The following is a 19,350-nucleotide window of genomic DNA, read 5'->3' on the forward strand; positions in this document are numbered from 1 at the left end:
TTACGTGCCATTCGTGTTGATTTGGTTCCTTTTTCAGCTGAGTTTTGATGGGTTTTTCTCTACTTTACCACTGATTCTTGAAATGTCGAGGATTAATTGATTGGAGGACAAGGGATTCATCGAGAATAAACACTGTACAGAAATCACTTAAGACTCTTGATGCTTTTGTACCATTAAAGGGAAAATCAAACAGATAATACCCATTTAGTATACACACTTAATCTCTCTCTCTCTCTCTCTCTCTCTCTCTCTCTCTCTTTTTCTTTCAAATTTTCAGTCTTCCTTTTTATCCGCTTCAGGGTCTGTAAGCTCAGCCTCAACGCATTTTGATTCTCGAGCTCTGTGTCTTGCGATGGGGGAGGTGGAGGTGATTCATTTATGGTCCACTCCGAGATCGCTTAGTACTAGCCTTATGTACTCTTTTGCCCAGGTGCTATTTGAGTTTTCCCAGTCTTTCTCTAGCTCACATTCCTGTTTACTCTGTTTGGTTGTTGAGTAAATGAGGAGGAAAAGAGATGGAGATTATAGTGTAGTGAAATTTATGTGTTGATGGCTGTTGCATTGTTTTTTTTTTTTTTTTTTTTTTTTTTTGTATGAGTTATGCTTTTTCTTTAATGAATTATAGCTTTTCTCTTTACCCATTGTGAATAATTGTCTGTTACTCAATGATTTAGCTTTTGATTTACTGAGTAATTCTCAATCTGATAGTCCATTGCTTGCTTACTCTTTTGCGTTGCTGAAAAATGGAAAGGGAAAGGGTATGGAAACAGCTAGAGTTGCTTCTTTTTGTTTAATTGTCTTTTCTCTGCTATCATGGCGGTCAATTGTCTATACAGGTGATGATTTGATGGGGTTTCTCTGCTTTTGTGTAATAGTTGCTTTCTGCTTGGGACAAATTTACCACTGTATTGGAAATTTGATTGTCAAGTCGAAAGTCATTTTCTACTTGTTCATTTTTTTCTTTTAAAGATTTTGAGGATTAATATTGCTTTTACCGCCTGGGATAGAATTTGGAAGAAAAAAAGGTACTTTTTTTGGGCAGTCTGACAAAAACCTCAGCCGTTCCTCTTTTCTCATTGAACCCTGTTTGCATTTTGAAGTAATATGTTATAAGTATAACTATCTTCTTCTTTAATCTTGGGCAGCAGCGAATATTATTGTATTATCTGTTCCTTAATGTAACGCTATTTGATAAGAACGAGGAGTGCTCCTCCATTTCCCCCGTAGTGAGAACTGAGAAGGGTCTTTTCTTGTGGCTAGCTGAAGTGTGCTATATTTTGGGTTCTTTGAGATGAACGGAATAGCCGAGTGTTTCGAGGGTTGGTGGGATCCAAATGATGTTTGGTCCATTATTGTATTTCATGTTTCCCTCTGGGGTTTACTTTGATTGTAATTATTCTATAGGTACTGTTTTGTACAGCTGCAGCGCCCTCTAATTGAGTTCCTTTTTTTGTGGATTTGGTTTTTTGTATATCCTTCTACATTTTTGTTTTTTTATAATGAAAGTTGAAAAGAAAAAAAAAATTCTTGGACACGAGAGCTATGCATCTGGACTAATCACTTTTAACGAATTGAAAGTACATTTATTGGACTAACGAATTTGTAAAACTCTGAAACATTGCAACACAGAGGAAAAGTTAGGAGATGTTATTATATTATTGAATTTGAATTGTATTTGGTAGTGAAAATGCCATTTGATATTCTTCTTGCTCTTAAGTTAAATATGGAGGTGTTCAGATACAACTAGTATAACATTGAATGCTTATTTGCATAATTTTTCAACAAAAACTTGTTTCTTGCTCATCCCATATTTATTATGCACCGTTTTTGTCCTCAGAGAGATGACATGGAAGTGCTAGATGAACCATTATATGCAAATTTCCTTCGGGTGACGGGTTATGATAGGCCATACCGTGAGGAGCTACTATCCAAAATGGTTTGTATATCAAGCATAGTATTTTTAATTTGTTTTTTTAACTTCCAGTCCGTGCCAGTTGTTTGAAGGATGGATGTTCTCCTTTTCTTTTTTTCTTTTTAAATAAAAAGTTTGAACTTTGAAGGTAGGGAGTGGTGTACCTACAATCAGGTACAGGGTTCCACAACCAACACTTACTTTGTTCATCCTTTTTGAGTGCAAAAGTGCCAACTTTAACCACCATGGTTTGGCAGGAAAGATAGTAAGCTTTATGTCTAGATGCCTTTTAAGGCTGTTGGTTAACATTATGATGCCTACCTTGTTTGTTGGAATTAACATTGTAGCCTGTAGGAGTAGGCGGTTGTATTGCAATTGGTTCGGAGGCCAACAGAAACTGAAAAAAAAAGAAAAGAAAGTGAAAGAGGAAACAGTGAAAGACAACTTTTGTATTGAATGCACAAATCTTGTTCAAAAGTAGGCAATATCAACTGATATTCATCCTAGAGTACTGTGTTGCTTGAAAAGATTAAAGGAAAAGTGACCATATATATTGGTGGTTATTATATCACTCTCATTGGCCTTTTGGTCTGCTTGCTGTAGGAACCTGATGGAAATAAGGTTATAAAGGAAATCATTTTTGCACCAGGAGAAAAGAAGTTCCGATTTTGCAAGGTAATGTGAACTATACCCTATTGAATTGTGTTCCTTGATGTACACTACCTGAATTTTGGATGGACTGACTGTATGCTTTTGACTAATAAGTAATAAGCAATTGAAAACTTTTGAAAGGACCATTGCCAGGATGAGGAATTGCTTGTCATAGATGTTTAGATATAACATAAGAAATCAAAATATGTAATCTTCCCTGTATGATGTATGGATGAGATATATATATATAGAGAGAGAGAGAGTAAATGGACAGTGCTGCATTTTTCTGCTCTTTCTCTTATTTGTTTTGAGGTCTTCAACTCAAAGGTGATGGGCGGTTAATCAATAATGCGTAGGGAATACAGACATCAGTATGCAACTAGAATGCTACAGCTTAATCATTATGTATATCATCTGTACTCCAAAAAAAAAACTAACTTACTTCATCTGTATGCATACAAGGATAATCCAAAAAGAAAGAAAAGAAAAGGAAACTGATACTTGTTAACCAATTGAGAACACCATTTTGTTGTTTTATGTTTGTTTTTTCTATTTGATATCCATACAGCATATAGCAAAACAAAAAGTACCTGGTTTGGCAAGTGATTTGATGAAGAAAGGAAGGCACTTCATATTGATAAGAAATCCACTTGATATTTTGGTAAGATACTTGGGAAATTTATTTCTCACTACCTTTATGTTGGCATTCAACAAGGTTACTAAAAGACTGGATAGTCATATACTTGTATTAACCTCATAATATTTTACCTCGCATATGGATTACACTATTATTTGAAAAAGAACTCACTTTTTTTTGCTTTTCTTTTTGCTTTTATACAATGAATCTTGGAGGATTTTCTATTCTTCCTTGTTACTAATCAAGGGTGAAGTTTCTTATGAAAAACCACTATATTTAAAATTTTAATTTATTTTTGTTTGTAGTTGTGGTGTGGTGTGGAGTGTAAGAACCATATTGTTTGTTGTATTCTTTGGATTGGTTGTTCTGTGTACATTATAAGTTTCATTGATGGTCACCGAACTCTTTATTTACCTTTCTTGACAATTAATGAACTTGTCTCAGCCATCCTATGACAAGGTCATTCCTGCATCCTTTTCTGAATTGGGCTTCTCAGAATTGGTATCTATTTACAATGAGCTCAAAGAGTTAGGAAGACTCCCTCCTATCATTGATGCAGCTGAACTTCAAAAGAACCCCGAGGTTCTACCTTTCTGAATTACCATACTTTTTTTTTGCACTGGAGATATGGTTATGATGTAATGCATAGATTTTCATGTTATACGTTATCTATCAGCCACTTTCTTCAAAACCATGAAGTACAATCACATACAAAAGGTTCATGTAGGAAGTGGGAATTACAATTTGCATGCACATGGAAATTGATATTGTCAATGATATAGCACATTCATTTGTAATTCTTGAATCCTTGTAGAATGACAATGCATGGGAACTTATTAATTTAAGATCTCTGTATTGCATTACCCCTACTTTCGGTACTTTTTCTTTTAATCTAGATTAACTTGATTCATCATATTGATGTGCTACATTTTACTTTCTTTCTTATTGGGCTGCAGGCAACTTTACGTGGTCTTTGTGAAGAACTTGGCATTCCTTTTCAACACAAAATGCTGAAGTATGGAGTTCTTATTCCTTTAGAAAGTTAAATAGAATCATATATTACCTTTCCATTCGTGATCCAAACTCGATGAAAATTGAAGTTGTAATTTCCTTTCTAGTTGTGAGCTATAATTGTTTCAGAGCCTATTTGTACCCATCTTCAATCTTAACTAGTAACTCCTAAGTTGTCTTATGGAGGCAGTTCCACTTTTGGCTACAACTGTAGGAATATAATCTATTTAATCACAGTAGCCAACGTATAATGCATCCGTTTCCCTCTCATCTCTTTACCTCTTGGCTACTAGTTGGCTTTTGATATTCAAAATATTTAGTCAAAGTTTCTTCCTTTGTATTTTAGCATGGCTGGTATGTTACGTCCCTGTTTATTGCAGGTATAGATAAGCTTATCATGATGACTTACAATCATTTTTCAGATGGGAAGCTGGTCCCAAAGCTATAGATGGTGTATGGGCTCCATGGTGGTATAAAACTGTACATAGATCAACAGCTTTCGAGGCACCAAGAAAGTATCCTTTGGTATGTGAGTATTTTTTATTTGAGTGAGAACTTCGGTCTTCGTTACATTTTTGTTGAACCTCTCGTATATCTTTTCTATTTTTGAGTGAGAGTTTTGGTTTTAGTTTTGTTTTTGACACTTTTAGCCCTTTGATGCTTGGAATATTAAAATTAATGGTATGTTGCTAATAGGAAAATGAGTTCCCTATTTTTACAACATAGCATGATATGGAGATACCCGTGACAAATACCTTGAAAATCTATTCTGTTTTAGCTAATGAGATTCTCTTGATTTTTTTTCTTCCTTTTTTAATCTATATCAGCCTTTCCCATTTAATCTATATGACTTGCTTGAGCAAACCATACCGCTCTACAACTTTCTTAGGCGCCATGTAAAGCAGAAATCACTTCTCCTTATGTCTCCCTTGCCTACTCCAGATCTTCCAGTTCCTGCAAATGAGAAGCTACTGGCATGGGTGGGGGATGAGATCTTACCTCGTGATAGTGCAAAGGTACTGCTATATGGAATAAATTACACATGCAGTTAAAATAAGTCCTCTTTTTTGAATTCTGTATTTCCTTGGTTTCTCACTTTGTACTTTCAATTGTCGTAAGGTCTCTGTGTTCGACTCTGTTGTCCAAGGTGGAGACTCAGTTTGGGAGGGACTTAGAGTTTATCGAGGAAAAATATTTAAGCTTGATGAACATTTAGATAGGTTAGTGGAAAAAGGAGCTCAAGCCAGATGGCCAATCGTTTTTTTTAACATTTGCTGAACCTTGATAATTGAATCTTTTTTCTTTTCTTCTGTAGGTTATTTGATTCATCAAAAGCCTTAGCTTTCCAGAATGTTCCAAGTAGGGAAGAGGTAAGCATCACAGGATGACTTTGTTTTTATCCACTAAACTGAACATCAATATGTATATATAGTATGCCATCTCTTGGAATCTCTATTGGTTTTGGCTCTAGGTTATCTAATCCAGGTAGGAAGGGAAGGAGTCTTAGACACTTTCCTGAAGTCTTAAAAGAGGATGCATTGTTTATTCTTGTAATTCTTTTTTAATGCAACCGTAGGTGAAGGATGCTATTTTCAGAACGCTCATTCGGAATGGAATGTTTGATAATGCACACATTCGATTATCTTTAACACGTGGGAAAAAGGTTCTGTAATTTTAAAGTTCCTCTGGCTCCCTTCTTACTCTTCTAACCTTTTCTGTGAGTTGTTTCTGTAGAACTTTGTTTTTACATTTTAATCAAACTAGTTCGTTTATAACTTAAAACAAGAAAACTGGTTCACTGCTTTTCTAGAAAACAAAATTTTTCATTAACAGAGTTGATGTCGACTGTCATGACAAATAAGTTCTTAAGCACTTTTGGATATTTGTTATTTACTATTATTATTATTATTTGGATTGTTGATTTGGCTATTTTTTATTTTCAAAATAAGAAACAAAATCTTATTTTCTCGAAAGTTTCAATTGCTCTGTTTAAACTAAAGTGGCATATTGATGAATTTTGTAAGGGGGCTATAATGAATGGATTGATTGTTGACATTAAGGATTCTAACATCCGTAATGCATCTGTTTAATACTTACTTCATGTTAAGGACTTACATTCGTTTCCTTTTTCTATTGGTCCAATTTGGAAGTGTTCATATCTTTATTTACATGTTTTTATTCTTGTAGGTCACTTCCGGAATGAGCCCCCAGTTCAATCTTTATGGATGTACCTTAATTGGTAATGAAAATTCTAGCTCTAGTATCAATGCAGCCAGCCTGCCTTTTATGTCCTTTCAAGTTGAAAATATAATAGATGGAATAATTATGCATAAAACTTTATTGCTGGCATTAGAAGTCGATGTTCTAAATGAAGTCCAAAAGAAGAATTTAAAATTCTTCTCTAACCTCGATTTGCTGATGCATATTATACAAAAATGCTGCTGAAACACCCAAGCTCTTATTTTTACAAAATTTTCTCTGCTTCAAGCTTCTGATCAATTTTTTTGAGTGAGGTGAACTGGAATAGGTGTTATCCTAGACAGCTCTTTGTTTGACGACCATGATTTTCGATGGAATAATTCAGGAGCAACAAATAGAAAGAAAGAAAGGAACTTGTGAAGATTTGTAGCCTCCTTTTCATGAATTCTTCTTATAGGATCATTTATGCTTCTAGATGAGCTGCTTTAACCATGACCAAATTCAGTATTTTTTTCTTTTGTTTTGCTCCAAGCCAACCGGATGCCTTCATCTCCTTGGCCTATGTCTTATACTCTCTTGTGCTTGTATTTATATTTTAACAGAAGCACTTTCATAATTTTTTTTTAATAAATTCCTAGTTGCATCATGCAAGAAATAAATGGCTCTTGTATAATATAGGTTTTGGTGCATTCTAGGATTTAATTTTTTGAGTATGTCGTAACTATATTCAGTGCTCGCTGAATGGAAGCCTCCTGTCTACGACAATTCGAGTGGAATAACTCTTGTGACTGCCACAACACGTAGGAACTCACCAAATGTAAGACTATTCCTTTATCCTAGTATTTGATCTCTCTTTGTAATCAGTTAGAATTGGAACTTATTTATTTATCTTGCCTCCAGAATTTGGATTCAAAGATTCATCACAATAATCTTCTCAACAACATTCTTGCAAAGGTATTGAATTTCCAACTGTGTGACCTTTACGCACAAATTTCTTCAGAGAATGTAACTTTGAAACACAGTAAAGCTGATTGTTTGAATTGTATTTGATTGAATCGACCATCTATTGTTGACTTGAAACTATATCAAATGGGTTGTGTCCAGTCCATTCTGATTATCTCTTGTGATTGAGTGTCTATTGAAACATATAGATCGAAGGAAACAATGCAAATGCTGGTGATGCTATCATGCTGGACAAAGATGGTTTTGTGTCCGAAACAAATGCTACAAACATTGTAAGTATCAAATTTCATAACTTTTGTGCCGTATGGTATTATCTTAGGAAGCATGTTCTCTTGTGATTCTGCTTCTTGTTTCGTCTTCTTGTCGATCTCAAGAAAGTAAATATATACATTCATTTGCTTATATTCTGTACTTGGAATTGAGATAATGATATAATATTGATACATTTACTTGTGCAGTTTCTAGTGAAGAAAGGCAATGTTCTGACGCCTCATGCAGATTACTGTCTCCCTGGAATAACTCGTGCAACTGTAAGATACTTCACCTTATATGTTGCCAATATGAATTCATTGTAAATGTCACAATTAGGGCTTAAGTTCTGTCATTTCATACCTAGCAAATGTAAGGTATGACATCCTGTCATCCATTAGCCTTAGAGCCTCGTCTAGGAACAAACTGCCTTACTGTTCACCTTCTTAAAGAGGTCACCCTTTTACTCGAAGATGATTGACTAGGATGAGCTCTCTCCCTTCTACCTACATTTGAGGTATATTTATTCTACTTTACACTAAGTTACCTATACCAGTAATACATTACTAGGCCGAGCTATAAATGCTGTGGATTCACTGTTTGGTGCCTGGCGGATGAATCATCATTCAAGAATTCCATCCATATGGACCATGACATGTGATAGTTTGGTTGCATAGACAATTTTCCTTAACTTGATATAACCAATATTGATCTTATGGTTGCAGGTTATGGATCTTGTGGTGAAGGAGAAGTTGATATTGGAGGAGCGAAGAATCAGCCTATCAGAATTTCATACTGCGGATGAGGTTTTCTTATTTACATTTTAAAATTTGAAGTTGAATGTTGTGCATAACATCGAGTTACAAAGAAAATTCTCATGAAAATCTTTGAATTATCCTTTTTAGTTTTTAAATTTTGGCTACCATGACAAAAACTTAAGCACATAATTCATGATGAATGCACAACTTTATTTTTAGTTCATCATGAATTATGTGCTTAATTTTTCGTGTAAGCGTTCAAAGTTAATGGCATTATGTCAACATTGTTACGTTGATTTCCTACATCATCCAAAGCACTTTAAGGGTTACTGTTAGCTTGAAAAGATTAACTGTGAAACTAATTATAGATGTGAATCTGTGATTATAGCTGAAGCTAAAAAATGGTGACAACTAAGCTAACAACGAACTAAACTTTCATCACTTGAAACTGCTTGTGTACAACTAAAGAGGATTTTCTGCAGGTATGGACTACTGGAACGATGGGAGAGCTTACCCCAGTAAGTACCTTATGCCTACATCTTTTTCTTTTTTTTTTTGGGAAACTGCGAAATATGCTTAGGGAAGCAACAATTCCTCGTAGCCAAAGGTGTTTACCAAAATGATCCCAAAAAAATTGCAGTTATGATGCAACTACGATATGAATGAGATAAATTATTGTACACCAACAAGAGGCAAAAGTTTAATTAGGTTCCCGAAGGTCTCTTCTAAAAGAGACTTGAGATCTTCCGTAGCCCTTCGGTTTCTCTCGTGTTAAGGGGAAATACTGACGTGAAACCTCTGAACTCTGGATATGTCTGTCTTAATTCGTAGTGTTATTGTTAATATTGGTCATTAAATATAACTTGGGACATTATGAACACTTCATTGTATCCTTGATAGTCCATGTTTTTTCAAATTTTCACGACTGTAGCTTATATGGCACTGTCTGGAATTTGGATAAGATAAAGACTATTTGGTGCCATTGAAATTAGTTACATTTATTTTCATGTAAGTTGGAATATGCTACAAACCAACTTAATCAGTTCCTTTGTGTTTGTAATATTGAAAGCTTTATTTTGATTTTGACTTTTCAACTTGGCGAAGGACTGAACCAACCCCAACTAATACTCGAACACCTAACAAAAGTAGCTTCCTTTGATTTTTCAGGTTGTGAAGATTGATGGGCGTGTAATTGGCGATGGACAAGTCGGACCTGTGACAAGAATGTTACAAAATGCATACAAGAAACTGACAGAAGAATCTGGAGTGCCTATTCCAACCTACACTACGAAGTGAATATCTCTCCACAAGGTCCCATTTTCCTTGCTACAAATAATTGAAATCGTCTTTGTCCACTTGGTGACAATGAGTTGGGACTTTCTAATTTCACTGGTAGATGAATATTCTAGAAGGCTTTGCATTGCGTGGATGCAAGGCACAAATTTTAAGTGTCGAGGCTTACTGTCTTTTCGAGTTGAGTTTGTATAAAGCACGATTAGGCTTATAAGCTGTACGTCTATTATGATGGTAATAGACGTTAGAAGGATAATATCAACCCAACCCAACTGGCTATCTGTTCTTCAAAATATAAACATCTTATGCTTGTAAAGATCAATGGGTTGTGGTAAATTAGACCATTGCTGACTGAATCTTCAATAAAACATGGTTGTCAAAGGTTAGAAAATAAACAAGAAAGTTACTCCTATGAAATTTCCTATGGGTTAGATAAATAATATGCAGCAGTTAAGGTAGGAAAATAGGTTACCGGATTATTTGTGGAAGCACCTAAAGCTGCTTCAAGAGTTGCCATTTGTTGTTGAAAACTTATTAAAAAGATAAAAATATTAGCCAACTGTTGTTGAACCATTATAAACCAACTGCAACACATGATGAGCAAAACCTGGTTGCTGCAACATGGAATTTAGCTCTATGGTAGGCGGACGACTCAGTAATCTTGTTTTCACGGTGTGTATGTTTTGGCTAGGACAACTCACTATAATGTACAAAAGGGTTGTGGCGGCACTAGAGTTGGATGGATTTGTAAAGGGTTGAAGATAATGATCAACGGTGGCGGTATCGGCAGCAAAAAAATGGTGGCTTCAGCCACTTCTTTGACGGCAGCGTCAACAATTGTAGCTAAGGTGAGGAGTTGGTGGATAGCTTTGGTTATCTTGCACGGGTTGGTTTTCGTCCGATGGTGGCTAGGGTTTTGTCACCATGCTACCTCTAATACGAGGATAGAAGAAAAGTGGAAAACCCTAGTAAAGGTTTCTAATAATAAAAAAGAGGGATATTTTCTAATAATCAAAAGTGTACAAGAGGAAGAATATATATAGGCTACCATAAACCCTAACAAAAAAAAAAAGAAAGAAACAAAACTAGGTTACAATAAATTACACAAATACCTTAGGGAACTATAAACCTAATCTCCAACAATAAGTGATGATCAAGTTAACGATGATATATTCATTTTCGTTTCTAGTGTATGCGTGATTATAACTATTAATTTATACAAATAATTATAAGTCAAAAGTCAAAACAATACCCTTTGAACGTTTAAACTCTTCACTAAAGTGAGCTTAGTTAAATGATAATTGACATGATCATAGGTGGATATAGCCGATCAAAACATACATGATAATTTATTTTATTTTAATTTCAAACTTTGTTTTTAAAAGAGGCTGCTAAAGTCTAAACTTATCCCCAAGTCGGCTAAAAGAAAGAAGAAAGAAAAAAAAAGATGGTTGGAAGAAAATGGTGGAAAAAGAAACATATAATAACATATCATCTGCCTAATTCTTTGTCATTAGGGGTGCCTGCAGCGTTTCACTCATACCTTTCCTTATCTTTATTTAACTTCTTTTGTTTTCTTCAATACACATTTTGTATTTCTTTTAACTTTATAAAATAATTTATTACACCTTCATTATTTATTAGATTACCTTGAATTTGTTACGTGCAACTCAATACCAAACTTTCATTGATTGATCATCAAGATCGGGTTTAGAAGCGTTGTACTCGAAAGCTCTTTAGTTTTTGTAATCAAATACAATTTTGACTTTACGTTTTTTTGAGAAGTACAATATATAAATTCTCTAACCCTAGTGACGTCGTATTGTATTTTGAAACATTTTTTCTAATAATATTTGTTCTACTGTTGCTCGTGGATATGTAGCTAACACACTGTTAGTGAATTACGTATATTATTGTGTTATCTTTACGATGGATGATGTCTAAGATCCACTGTGGCAATCTTTTTTTAAAGGAAAAATTGAATTATTTATATTATTTTTAAATATTTAACAAAAGAGAAATACATGAGGAGAGGCGGATATCATCACCACAGAAACCATCATCATTCATGGAAGAGGAAGACTTCCCAACACTAAAAAAAGGAATACAAAACCTGAGACCATGCCATCTAGGCAGCGAGTGCGTTGTTCAATTACAACTCCTAGAATAGAACAAATTAATAGAAGCACCTTGGAGGTGTCCTACCAACTTCAGAACGCACAAGACATGCTTTTAGTTTCAGTAAGGTCCTTGTCGATATCTGTTAAAGAAGCTATTGCCTCGTTCGAGTACAACTTAATAAGCAGGGGGTTGAGGCACCAAATCTTGACGTTAGAGAATTCAGACCCAAATCTTGAAGCAACCACCTGGCTCCAGTGTTCCACTCAACAATTGTGGTTTTTATATTTATCAATTATATTATTTTAACTGATTAATGTAAAAGTTTGTTGATTATAAATAAATTACTAACATAATATTACTTTTATACGAACCGGAAAGCGTCTATCATTGATATAGAATCTAAAATTTGATTATATTTTTAACAGTGGGGTTTACCATAATTTTTTCAATACTAACTATTTACACTAAAACTTTAGGGAAAAAAATATTGGTACACCTAAAAGAAATAAATGAAAACTAATTTGCAAGAATAATATTGGTAAGAAAATTTAGAAAAATCATCTAATCTCTTCTCTGTTAACAAATTATCCAATTTCATAACCTTATCTAAAACCTACTCCCTTTCAAACATTAGAGTTTAAATTTTGAATTTTTCTTTTTATCTAACATGAACATACTTTTCTTTCATATTCTATGTAACCTCAAAGGAAGGATACAAAATTTATGCTCAAATTTTGATAACCTATGACAAATTTTCTCTCATTGGAGGTAAGCTTGACTATTTGCTATTTGTCTCTATCGATTATATGATTTTTAGGAGCATTTGTTGACAATTTCATTTATTTTCTCTACTTGTTATTTCTCTAATTTTCTTTTTTACTTAACACCAATCCACCTACCAAATCACATTATATATATTAATCATATATAACACCCCAATGAACACACATAAAAGTAAATCCTTACATCAAGTTTTATTTAGTTTTAATTGAGTGTGTATACAATTACAACAAATTTACACATTATTTTTTCTCTTTCAGGATAGAACCAAGCTCTTCTCCAGTATCAACTCTCACAAACTCAAAAGGAAATGCTGGTCCATCCAAAGCCAAAAACCTCACACCTTTCTCAATCAAAATTCCTGCACTTCCACACCTTGGCCTCCCTTTAAAGGGCACATCTGAGGGACACCATCCTATATTATAAACTCCGAGGTTGCTCTTGTCTATTCTAAAGTATCCGGTGGCAGTGTTGTCGTTTCCGAGCTTCACAAACCTCCTTCCGCTCTTTGGATCTTCCTCCCCCACTTTCCATTGAGTCCCCGTTATGCAAATGGTGAACGCTTGAAACACGAACTTCAAATCTCTGCCTTCTCTGATTGTATCGTCACCCTCTAGGTAAGGTGTGAGGGTGACCCCGAAACCTATTGTTAAGAATTCAATATATCATAATCTATCTGCTTAAATAGTGAGTGAAGTGTAGGTACACATTTAATAGTTGTATATCAACACTCTAACAGATTTAATACATACCTATTTCTTGTGAAAGAAGTGGTACTTGCCCAACGTAAAATGGGCACTGATCGCCTTTTCGGGTAATTAAGGTAAGATTGCCAGCAACATCGGTGATGGCAGGCTTGATGAAATACTCGACATCGCGCTGCAGAGGTCGGCCTTCGGTGTCGAGCACCGGAGGACCATCGAATTGGGCAGTAGAGGGTATGGCCATGAAGAAGCATAGCCAGCTAAAGAGGGCAATTAGTGACTTATGGAACCTCATCATCTTTTGATTGTTCAATAAGAGTGATTTAGTTTTGTTTGAAAAATGATGGTTTTGGGATGCAAATGTGTAGTGCCATTTTATAGCCAAACATGGAGGATATGAAAATGACCAAAGTCTAGCTTTATCACAATAATTACTATTTCTTCATTTACTTGTACCTTAAGGCTTTTATTACTTAAAAAAAATATATTATTTATTATTTGGTAGTTTTAGAAAAGAAGCTCTTGACAAAATAAAAGAGATTTGGATTAGTTGGGACATGAAAGTCAAGAATGTGGATGAACTTAGATATATCACCAAAATTTGTGAAAATCAATTTTGTAAGTGATTGAAAGGGAAATTAATTTGTTTGGTAAAATAAGAGTTTTCTTTTTCTTTTTCAAATATAGAAAAATGAACTAAAACATCTATGAATATAGCAAAATATTATAATGTTTTTTTTTAGTAATATGATAAAATCAATAGACATTGTATACTATTATCATCCATCATTAATAAACTAATAGTCCATCATTAATAAACATTAATAGAACTATGAGTGTTGATTAATAGATAAATAAAATTTTGTTAGACTGGTAAGTATTTTCAACTAAACCAAATTTATGATTCTAATTTAGTTTTGAAAACAAATATTAACCATTCAATAAAAAAATACTTTTGTCTAAAATAAATTCATTTGTTAAAGCATCGCCAAAACATTAAAAGAAATATTTTGAATGATTTTTAATGAAAAACACTTAATCTTAAATTATATCAAATGATATACCTATGGACGAAAGAAGTTGATTATTATGGTTAAATTTTCCTACATAAACGTTAAAAGGTATAGAATATGTGCCTCACTTGAAAGGCAAGATGGCAACTCAACATTGATCTAGATTAACCAAAAAAAAATTAAGAGCTAAATAGTAAATACTATATTTATTAAACTTTAGAGAATTGAAACAAAATTATATTAAATCGTAACAAAGTTCGATGGTCATAATTCTTGAACTTTTGGTAATTTTGTACACTTTTTTATGCATTCAAAGGCTTATTAATTATTGTAAAAATTGAAGGTTCCTAAATAATAGGATAACTGTAATGAATGACCATTTGAGAAATAATAATTAAGAATATTACATTTAAAAAAAATTACAAATATAGCAAAACTAACGGTGATAGATAAATTTTTATAACGTGGTCTATCAGCGATAGACTCTATCATTGATAGAATTTGACAAATTTTGCTATATTTGTAATTTTTTTAAAATGTTGCTATATACTTAATTATTTTGAATTTAATTACTAAATTTACCACTATTCCTAAATAATATATGTCACTTCATTTGTATGGTAGTACTAATTAAAAAAAGACTATAGTTTTTCGTATTTATATATATTTTTTCTAATCTCAACAAGAAAAAACTATCTAAATTGTAATTATTTAATCAATAAAACTCACTCGTTTCTAGCCATTATACATATATATATATATATAGTCCTTAAACGGGCAATATAATGCATTTGACATTTCTAACTTTTTCTATTATGCATTCATCTTTGAAAATTTAGGTAGAGATAGTTGAAGAAGTAAAAAAATTGCTAAAATAATAGAATGGTACAAGAAAGTAGATTAATAAAGAATTCTTTCTATATCATTGCATCGAGAAGAAAGAAGTAAGTTAATTAAACTTCAAAAAGAAAAAAAAAAAAAAATCAAAACATAGTTCTACTTTGATTTAAAAATATATGAAGGACTACTTCACATTATTTCCAATTATCTTAGCAAAAAGAATAGAGTATCAACCTTCAACCCAAAGAAAATAAAAAAAAAACATATAAATTAAGCCTAAAACCACCTAGTGTTTGTCACAAAAAAAAAAAAAAAAAACAAAGTCAATAATAAAAATATCATAACAAAGAAATATTGATCAATGGTCTCAAAAAACTGAAGAATGATTTTTCAAGTCAGATTCAATCCACGAACATTTGCGAGTATTCAAAAGAGCATGCATAATTATTAAAAACTCTTGGGATGCGATCAAAATCCTTAATAATTTTTTTAACCTTTTGTTTGTCAACCATACAAAAGAAAAATTGTTAGGGGAAAGAGTATAGATGAAGGAACAAAAAAGAGAAAGAACCCAAGAGAAGACAAGTTATATATATATATACAAGCCTCAATTTGGATTTTTCCTCTCCATTATATCCTTAAGTTTAATTTTATGTTTCAATTCACTTTTTGGTTTTATGGTAAATTTATTTTTTTAATATAATTAATTATGAAAGATCAATGGTTTTTCATTTACATTTTAGAAATTAAATATCTTTTCATTTTTAATATTATTATTTTTGTAATATAATTAATTAAGGAAGACTAATGGTTTTTCTTATTTCCATTTCTTCAACTTTCATTACTATATAAAGGGTTTTCTTGATTTCTTTCTACCAACATTGTTGAGTATTTTATTCCATTAGTTTGTTATTCTTTCGCTAGACCTCAATTTTTCTCCAAAAGTTCAATATTTAGCACACGAATTGGAAATTCATTTAAAGAAGATCGAGTGCATATAAAGAGAGGGTAAAGAGGCAAAAATGCAATTAATTTCTTGACACTCCTAGGCCCTAATTCACCTAGCTAGCTATGCATACTCTTGAAGAAAACAACATTATTTATTACTTGGTTTTTTTTCTTATTTCCTTAAGTAACATAGAAAATAGAAGATGATAGAGTGTTACTCACATGAAGCTAACCTCTTTAATTTCTATGAATATATTTTTCTTTTTCTATAGTATATATAAAAGCATGGATGAAGAGACATTTTTTGTTCCAACTTTGTCCTTTGATTATAAGACAATTTTGTCATTTAAATACAAAAAATTAATGTAGTTAATCGATAAATTAAATTAATTTTTCAAAGTTGTTTTATTAATATGATTGCTGAATCTTATGATGGTCTATATTTTACTTTTATGTTATTTAGTTAATTAATTTATTATTCTTTTATTCCAACGTTTCTTCTTAAAGGTAAGAAAATAACTCTCCCCACATGACAATGTGAATATAAAAAATATATAAATATTAAAAAAAATATTAAAATGACTAATTTTTTTGTGTGTGATTTTCACTGACTCGCAGGCCTTGTTTACACTTATATGAAAAGTAGAGAAGATGACTCGCCTTTCATAGTTGCAAGAATGATATTCCAAAGCTATCCAAAATCTAAAAGTTTCGAAACCATGTAATTATAAATATAATTATTACAAACTTTTAATAATAAAACCCAAATACTACTTTTTGTTTTTAAGCAACGAGAGAATTTTATATATAAACAGTGTTAATTCCCAAATTTAATCATGCATTTAGGAATTTCTAGCCAAAATCAATAAAAGAGAATACTACTTCACTTTAAAACCAGTTATTATTTTACTTCAATTTTTTTAAAGTACATTTAAGATTGAGAGAGAGGAGTGGAGAGAAAAAAAAAAGGTATGAGGAGATAGCAGAGGGTTGGGAGATAGAGATGTTAAGAGAAAATTAGGGAAGTACATGAGATTGAGAGAGTTTGGAGAGTGTAAAAGAAAATATGATTAATTGATTCTGGGGACTCTTTTTTTTCATTATGATTTAATATAGCCAAATAAAAATAAAAGTATAACAATGATTAATAGATATTGATAGAATTTTATCACTCTTGTGTTTACAGTAATATATTCACAGCCACATATCACTCTGGTATAGAAACTAAACTTATTATTTTTTGTTGGATATATTTTTTTATTTTTTAAAATTATTGAGTAGTTTTGTGAAATATGAATGCAACTCATTTTGTCAACAAAAGAGTAGAATAAGATCAAGAAAGTTTTGAAAAGTGAGATTTTTTTTTGTTTTTTTTTTAAATATGGGTCATAAACTTGGACCTCTATATCTTTGAATTCAATACAAAACTTTATGAGTTGAACTATATATATATATACACACTTATTCTGACTTTACAAGTAAGATTTTAATTATGTACTAATAATAAAAAACCATAGAAGGACAAGTCATACGATTCACAATAACAGTTTACGATTCACAATAACAGTTTAAACACACACATTCATTCAATATGAAACAAATCCAAATGCGAAACCAAAACACATAAACAACAACAAGAAATAACATAAAGTATATCTATATATTCTTACAAGAGCTTTTATTTCAACTTATTACTATTCTAGTAGTTCAATATAATTCAACCAATTAGACACATTTTTTTCCCTTGCAAGAAGATTAATTAAACCAAATTCTTCCATTTTAGATCTCAAGCTTTGATAAACTCAAAAGGAAAAGCATCACCATCCAAAGCCACCAGCCTCACTCCATTCTCAACCAAAATCCCAGCCCTTCCACATCTTGGCCTCCCCATCATCGCAGGACACCATACTATATTGTAAGCTCCGTTGTCCCTACTGATCCCAAAGATCCCAGCAGGTCCGTCCTCATCCCCGATCCCCACGAACCTTCTTCCGGTATCAGACTCAGTTGCATCCACTCTCCATTGTGTTGATGTTACACATGTTGACAACGCTTGAAACACAATGTTCAAACTGGTACCTTCGTCAATTATATCTATGCCCTCCTCAGTGGGTCTAAAGGTGACTGGGAGACCGATATTTGTCGAAGTAACGGGTTCCTGGCCAACGAAGAGCGGGCACGGAGCGTTACTACGACTTTTTAGGGTGAGATTGCCCCCAACGTCAGTAATTGCAGGTGAGATGTAGTACTCGACACCGCGTTGCAGAGGTTGACCATTGGTGTCGAGCACTGGAGGCAATTGAGCTGTGGAAGTTATGGCCATGAAGAGACATGCATAGCCAAAGATGGCTAGTGATTTATGTAGCATCATCATCTTGTTATTCTTCAAGTACTTGATATTTTAATATGTCTAGAAAAAGGATTGTGTTTTGTGATTATGAAGAATGTGGGTGTTGTTGTAGACTATTTATAGATATAGCTTTGGAGGAAATCAAAATTGCACAAAGTCCGATTGAGGCTATCTATGTTTTGGCATTATTACTTGTAACTTAAGCCATTTATATTACGTAAAATAATTTGCTTTTTGTACATTTTTTTCTAATTTGTCAATCCACAAGGAAGCTAGCTTTAATGATACATATTTGAAAGATATTATAAGCAAGGGAAATAAAAAAGTCAATCAGTTTGGGCTCAATTGGATAACTATATAATTTATGAAAAATTAATTAAATTTATACATACTATTCAAATGTTACAACAATATGAATAGGTAACGGTAATGAATCAGTGTTCGAGAAATAATGATTAAGAATATAACAATATTTAAAAAAATTACAAATATAGCAAAACTATCGTTGATAGACTTATATCATTCATAGAATTTGACAAATTTTGCTATATTTGTAAATTTTTTAAAATGTTGTTATATACTTAGTTATTTTGAATCTAATTGCTAAATTTGCAACTATTCTACATAATAATTCAAATTACCAAATCCAAACCGAAAGAGTTGGACTATGGCAGTTTTACTTTTTGAGAATTATGTAGATTAATAATTAAAAAAAATTGAAAGATCGATGAACTTGTAAATTTTTAACGTTAGTTTAGTACAACCATGGTTCAAGTTCATATAATAGAAGATCATGTCAATTACGGTTAAATTTAAACTCGTTTTGGTTGATTTTTTGATATTCTTCTTACATTAATTAATGCTTGTCTTTAGTTAAAGTTTGTAATATATAAATCTATTGTATGAGATTTTAGTTATTAG

At 32.4% G+C, this 19,350-nt stretch overlaps 3 protein-coding genes and 1 long non-coding RNA gene across 6 annotated transcripts; 1 reads left to right on the forward strand and 3 right to left on the reverse strand.

The window, feature by feature from the left end:
- The first annotated feature begins 305 nt into the window (after positions 1-305).
- Positions 306-10,085, forward strand: LOC101214472 (branched-chain-amino-acid aminotransferase-like protein 1). 3 transcript variants are annotated; one of them, XM_031880737.1, is made up of 19 exons: positions 306-430; positions 1,838-1,936; positions 2,516-2,587; positions 3,132-3,224; positions 3,645-3,782; positions 4,157-4,215; positions 4,634-4,740; positions 5,154-5,227; positions 5,331-5,431; positions 5,527-5,581; positions 5,788-5,874; positions 6,399-6,450; positions 7,142-7,227; positions 7,311-7,364; positions 7,562-7,645; positions 7,832-7,903; positions 8,348-8,428; positions 8,863-8,898; positions 9,548-10,085. In XM_031880737.1, the coding sequence occupies exons 1-19, from the start codon at positions 353-355 to the stop codon at positions 9,674-9,676; spliced, it is 1,557 nt and encodes a 518-aa protein (XP_031736597.1). In that variant the 5' UTR covers positions 306-352; the 3' UTR covers positions 9,677-10,085. The 3 variants fall into 3 exon arrangements, with proteins under 3 accessions (XP_031736597.1, XP_031736595.1, XP_031736596.1); XM_031880735.1 differs by having other exon boundaries at positions 4,634-4,736; positions 5,039-5,227; XM_031880736.1 differs by lacking the exon at positions 306-430 and adding an exon at positions 1,266-1,404 and having other exon boundaries at positions 4,634-4,736; positions 5,039-5,227.
- Positions 565-10,774, reverse strand: LOC116402042. Its single transcript, XR_004214395.1, has 2 exons — positions 10,146-10,774; positions 565-2,309 (listed from the first exon to the last, which is right to left on the reverse strand). It is a non-coding gene; the product is annotated as an uncharacterized LOC116402042 (long non-coding RNA).
- Positions 10,775-12,733: 1,959 nt separating this feature from the next.
- Positions 12,734-13,642, reverse strand: LOC101213267 (endogenous alpha-amylase/subtilisin inhibitor). The gene is made up of 2 exons (XM_004139145.3): positions 13,327-13,642; positions 12,734-13,217 (listed from the first exon to the last, which is right to left on the reverse strand). Exons 1-2 carry the CDS (start codon positions 13,574-13,576, stop codon positions 12,817-12,819), a joined length of 651 nt encoding a protein of 216 aa, XP_004139193.1. The 5' UTR covers positions 13,577-13,642; the 3' UTR covers positions 12,734-12,816.
- A 3,966-nt stretch (positions 13,643-17,608) lies between these two features.
- LOC101213024 (miraculin) lies at positions 17,609-18,529 on the reverse strand. Its single transcript, XM_004139144.3, has one exon. It carries the CDS (start codon positions 18,451-18,453, stop codon positions 17,866-17,868), a length of 588 nt encoding a protein of 195 aa, XP_004139192.1. The 5' UTR covers positions 18,454-18,529; the 3' UTR covers positions 17,609-17,865.
- Positions 18,530-19,350: the final 821 nt, after the last annotated feature.

This window comes from Cucumis sativus, chromosome 2, assembly GCF_000004075.3.
Source record: "Cucumis sativus cultivar 9930 chromosome 2, Cucumber_9930_V3, whole genome shotgun sequence".
NCBI lineage: Eukaryota > Viridiplantae > Streptophyta > Magnoliopsida > Cucurbitales > Cucurbitaceae > Cucumis > Cucumis sativus.

Excerpts from the sequence above, each read along its gene's own strand:
- LOC101214472 (XM_031880735.1), top strand. The coding sequence starts at position 353 with ATGGGGGAGGTGGAGGTGATTCATTTATGGTCCACTCCGAGATCGCTT. Across the intron at positions 5,228-5,330 it reads TACCTCGTGATAGTGCAAAG|GTCTCTGTGTTCGACTCTGT; the intron begins GTACTGCTATAT and ends AATTGTCGTAAG. Across the intron at positions 7,228-7,310 it reads CACGTAGGAACTCACCAAAT|AATTTGGATTCAAAGATTCA; the intron begins GTAAGACTATTC and ends TCTTGCCTCCAG.
- LOC101213267 (XM_004139145.3), bottom strand. The coding sequence starts at position 13,576 with ATGATGAGGTTCCATAAGTCACTAATTGCCCTCTTTAGCTGGCTATGC. Across the intron at positions 13,218-13,326 it reads ACTTCTTTCACAAGAAATAG|GTTTCGGGGTCACCCTCACA; the intron begins GTATGTATTAAA and ends TCTTAACAATAG.
- LOC101213024 (XM_004139144.3), bottom strand. The coding sequence starts at position 18,453 with ATGATGATGCTACATAAATCACTAGCCATCTTTGGCTATGCATGTCTC.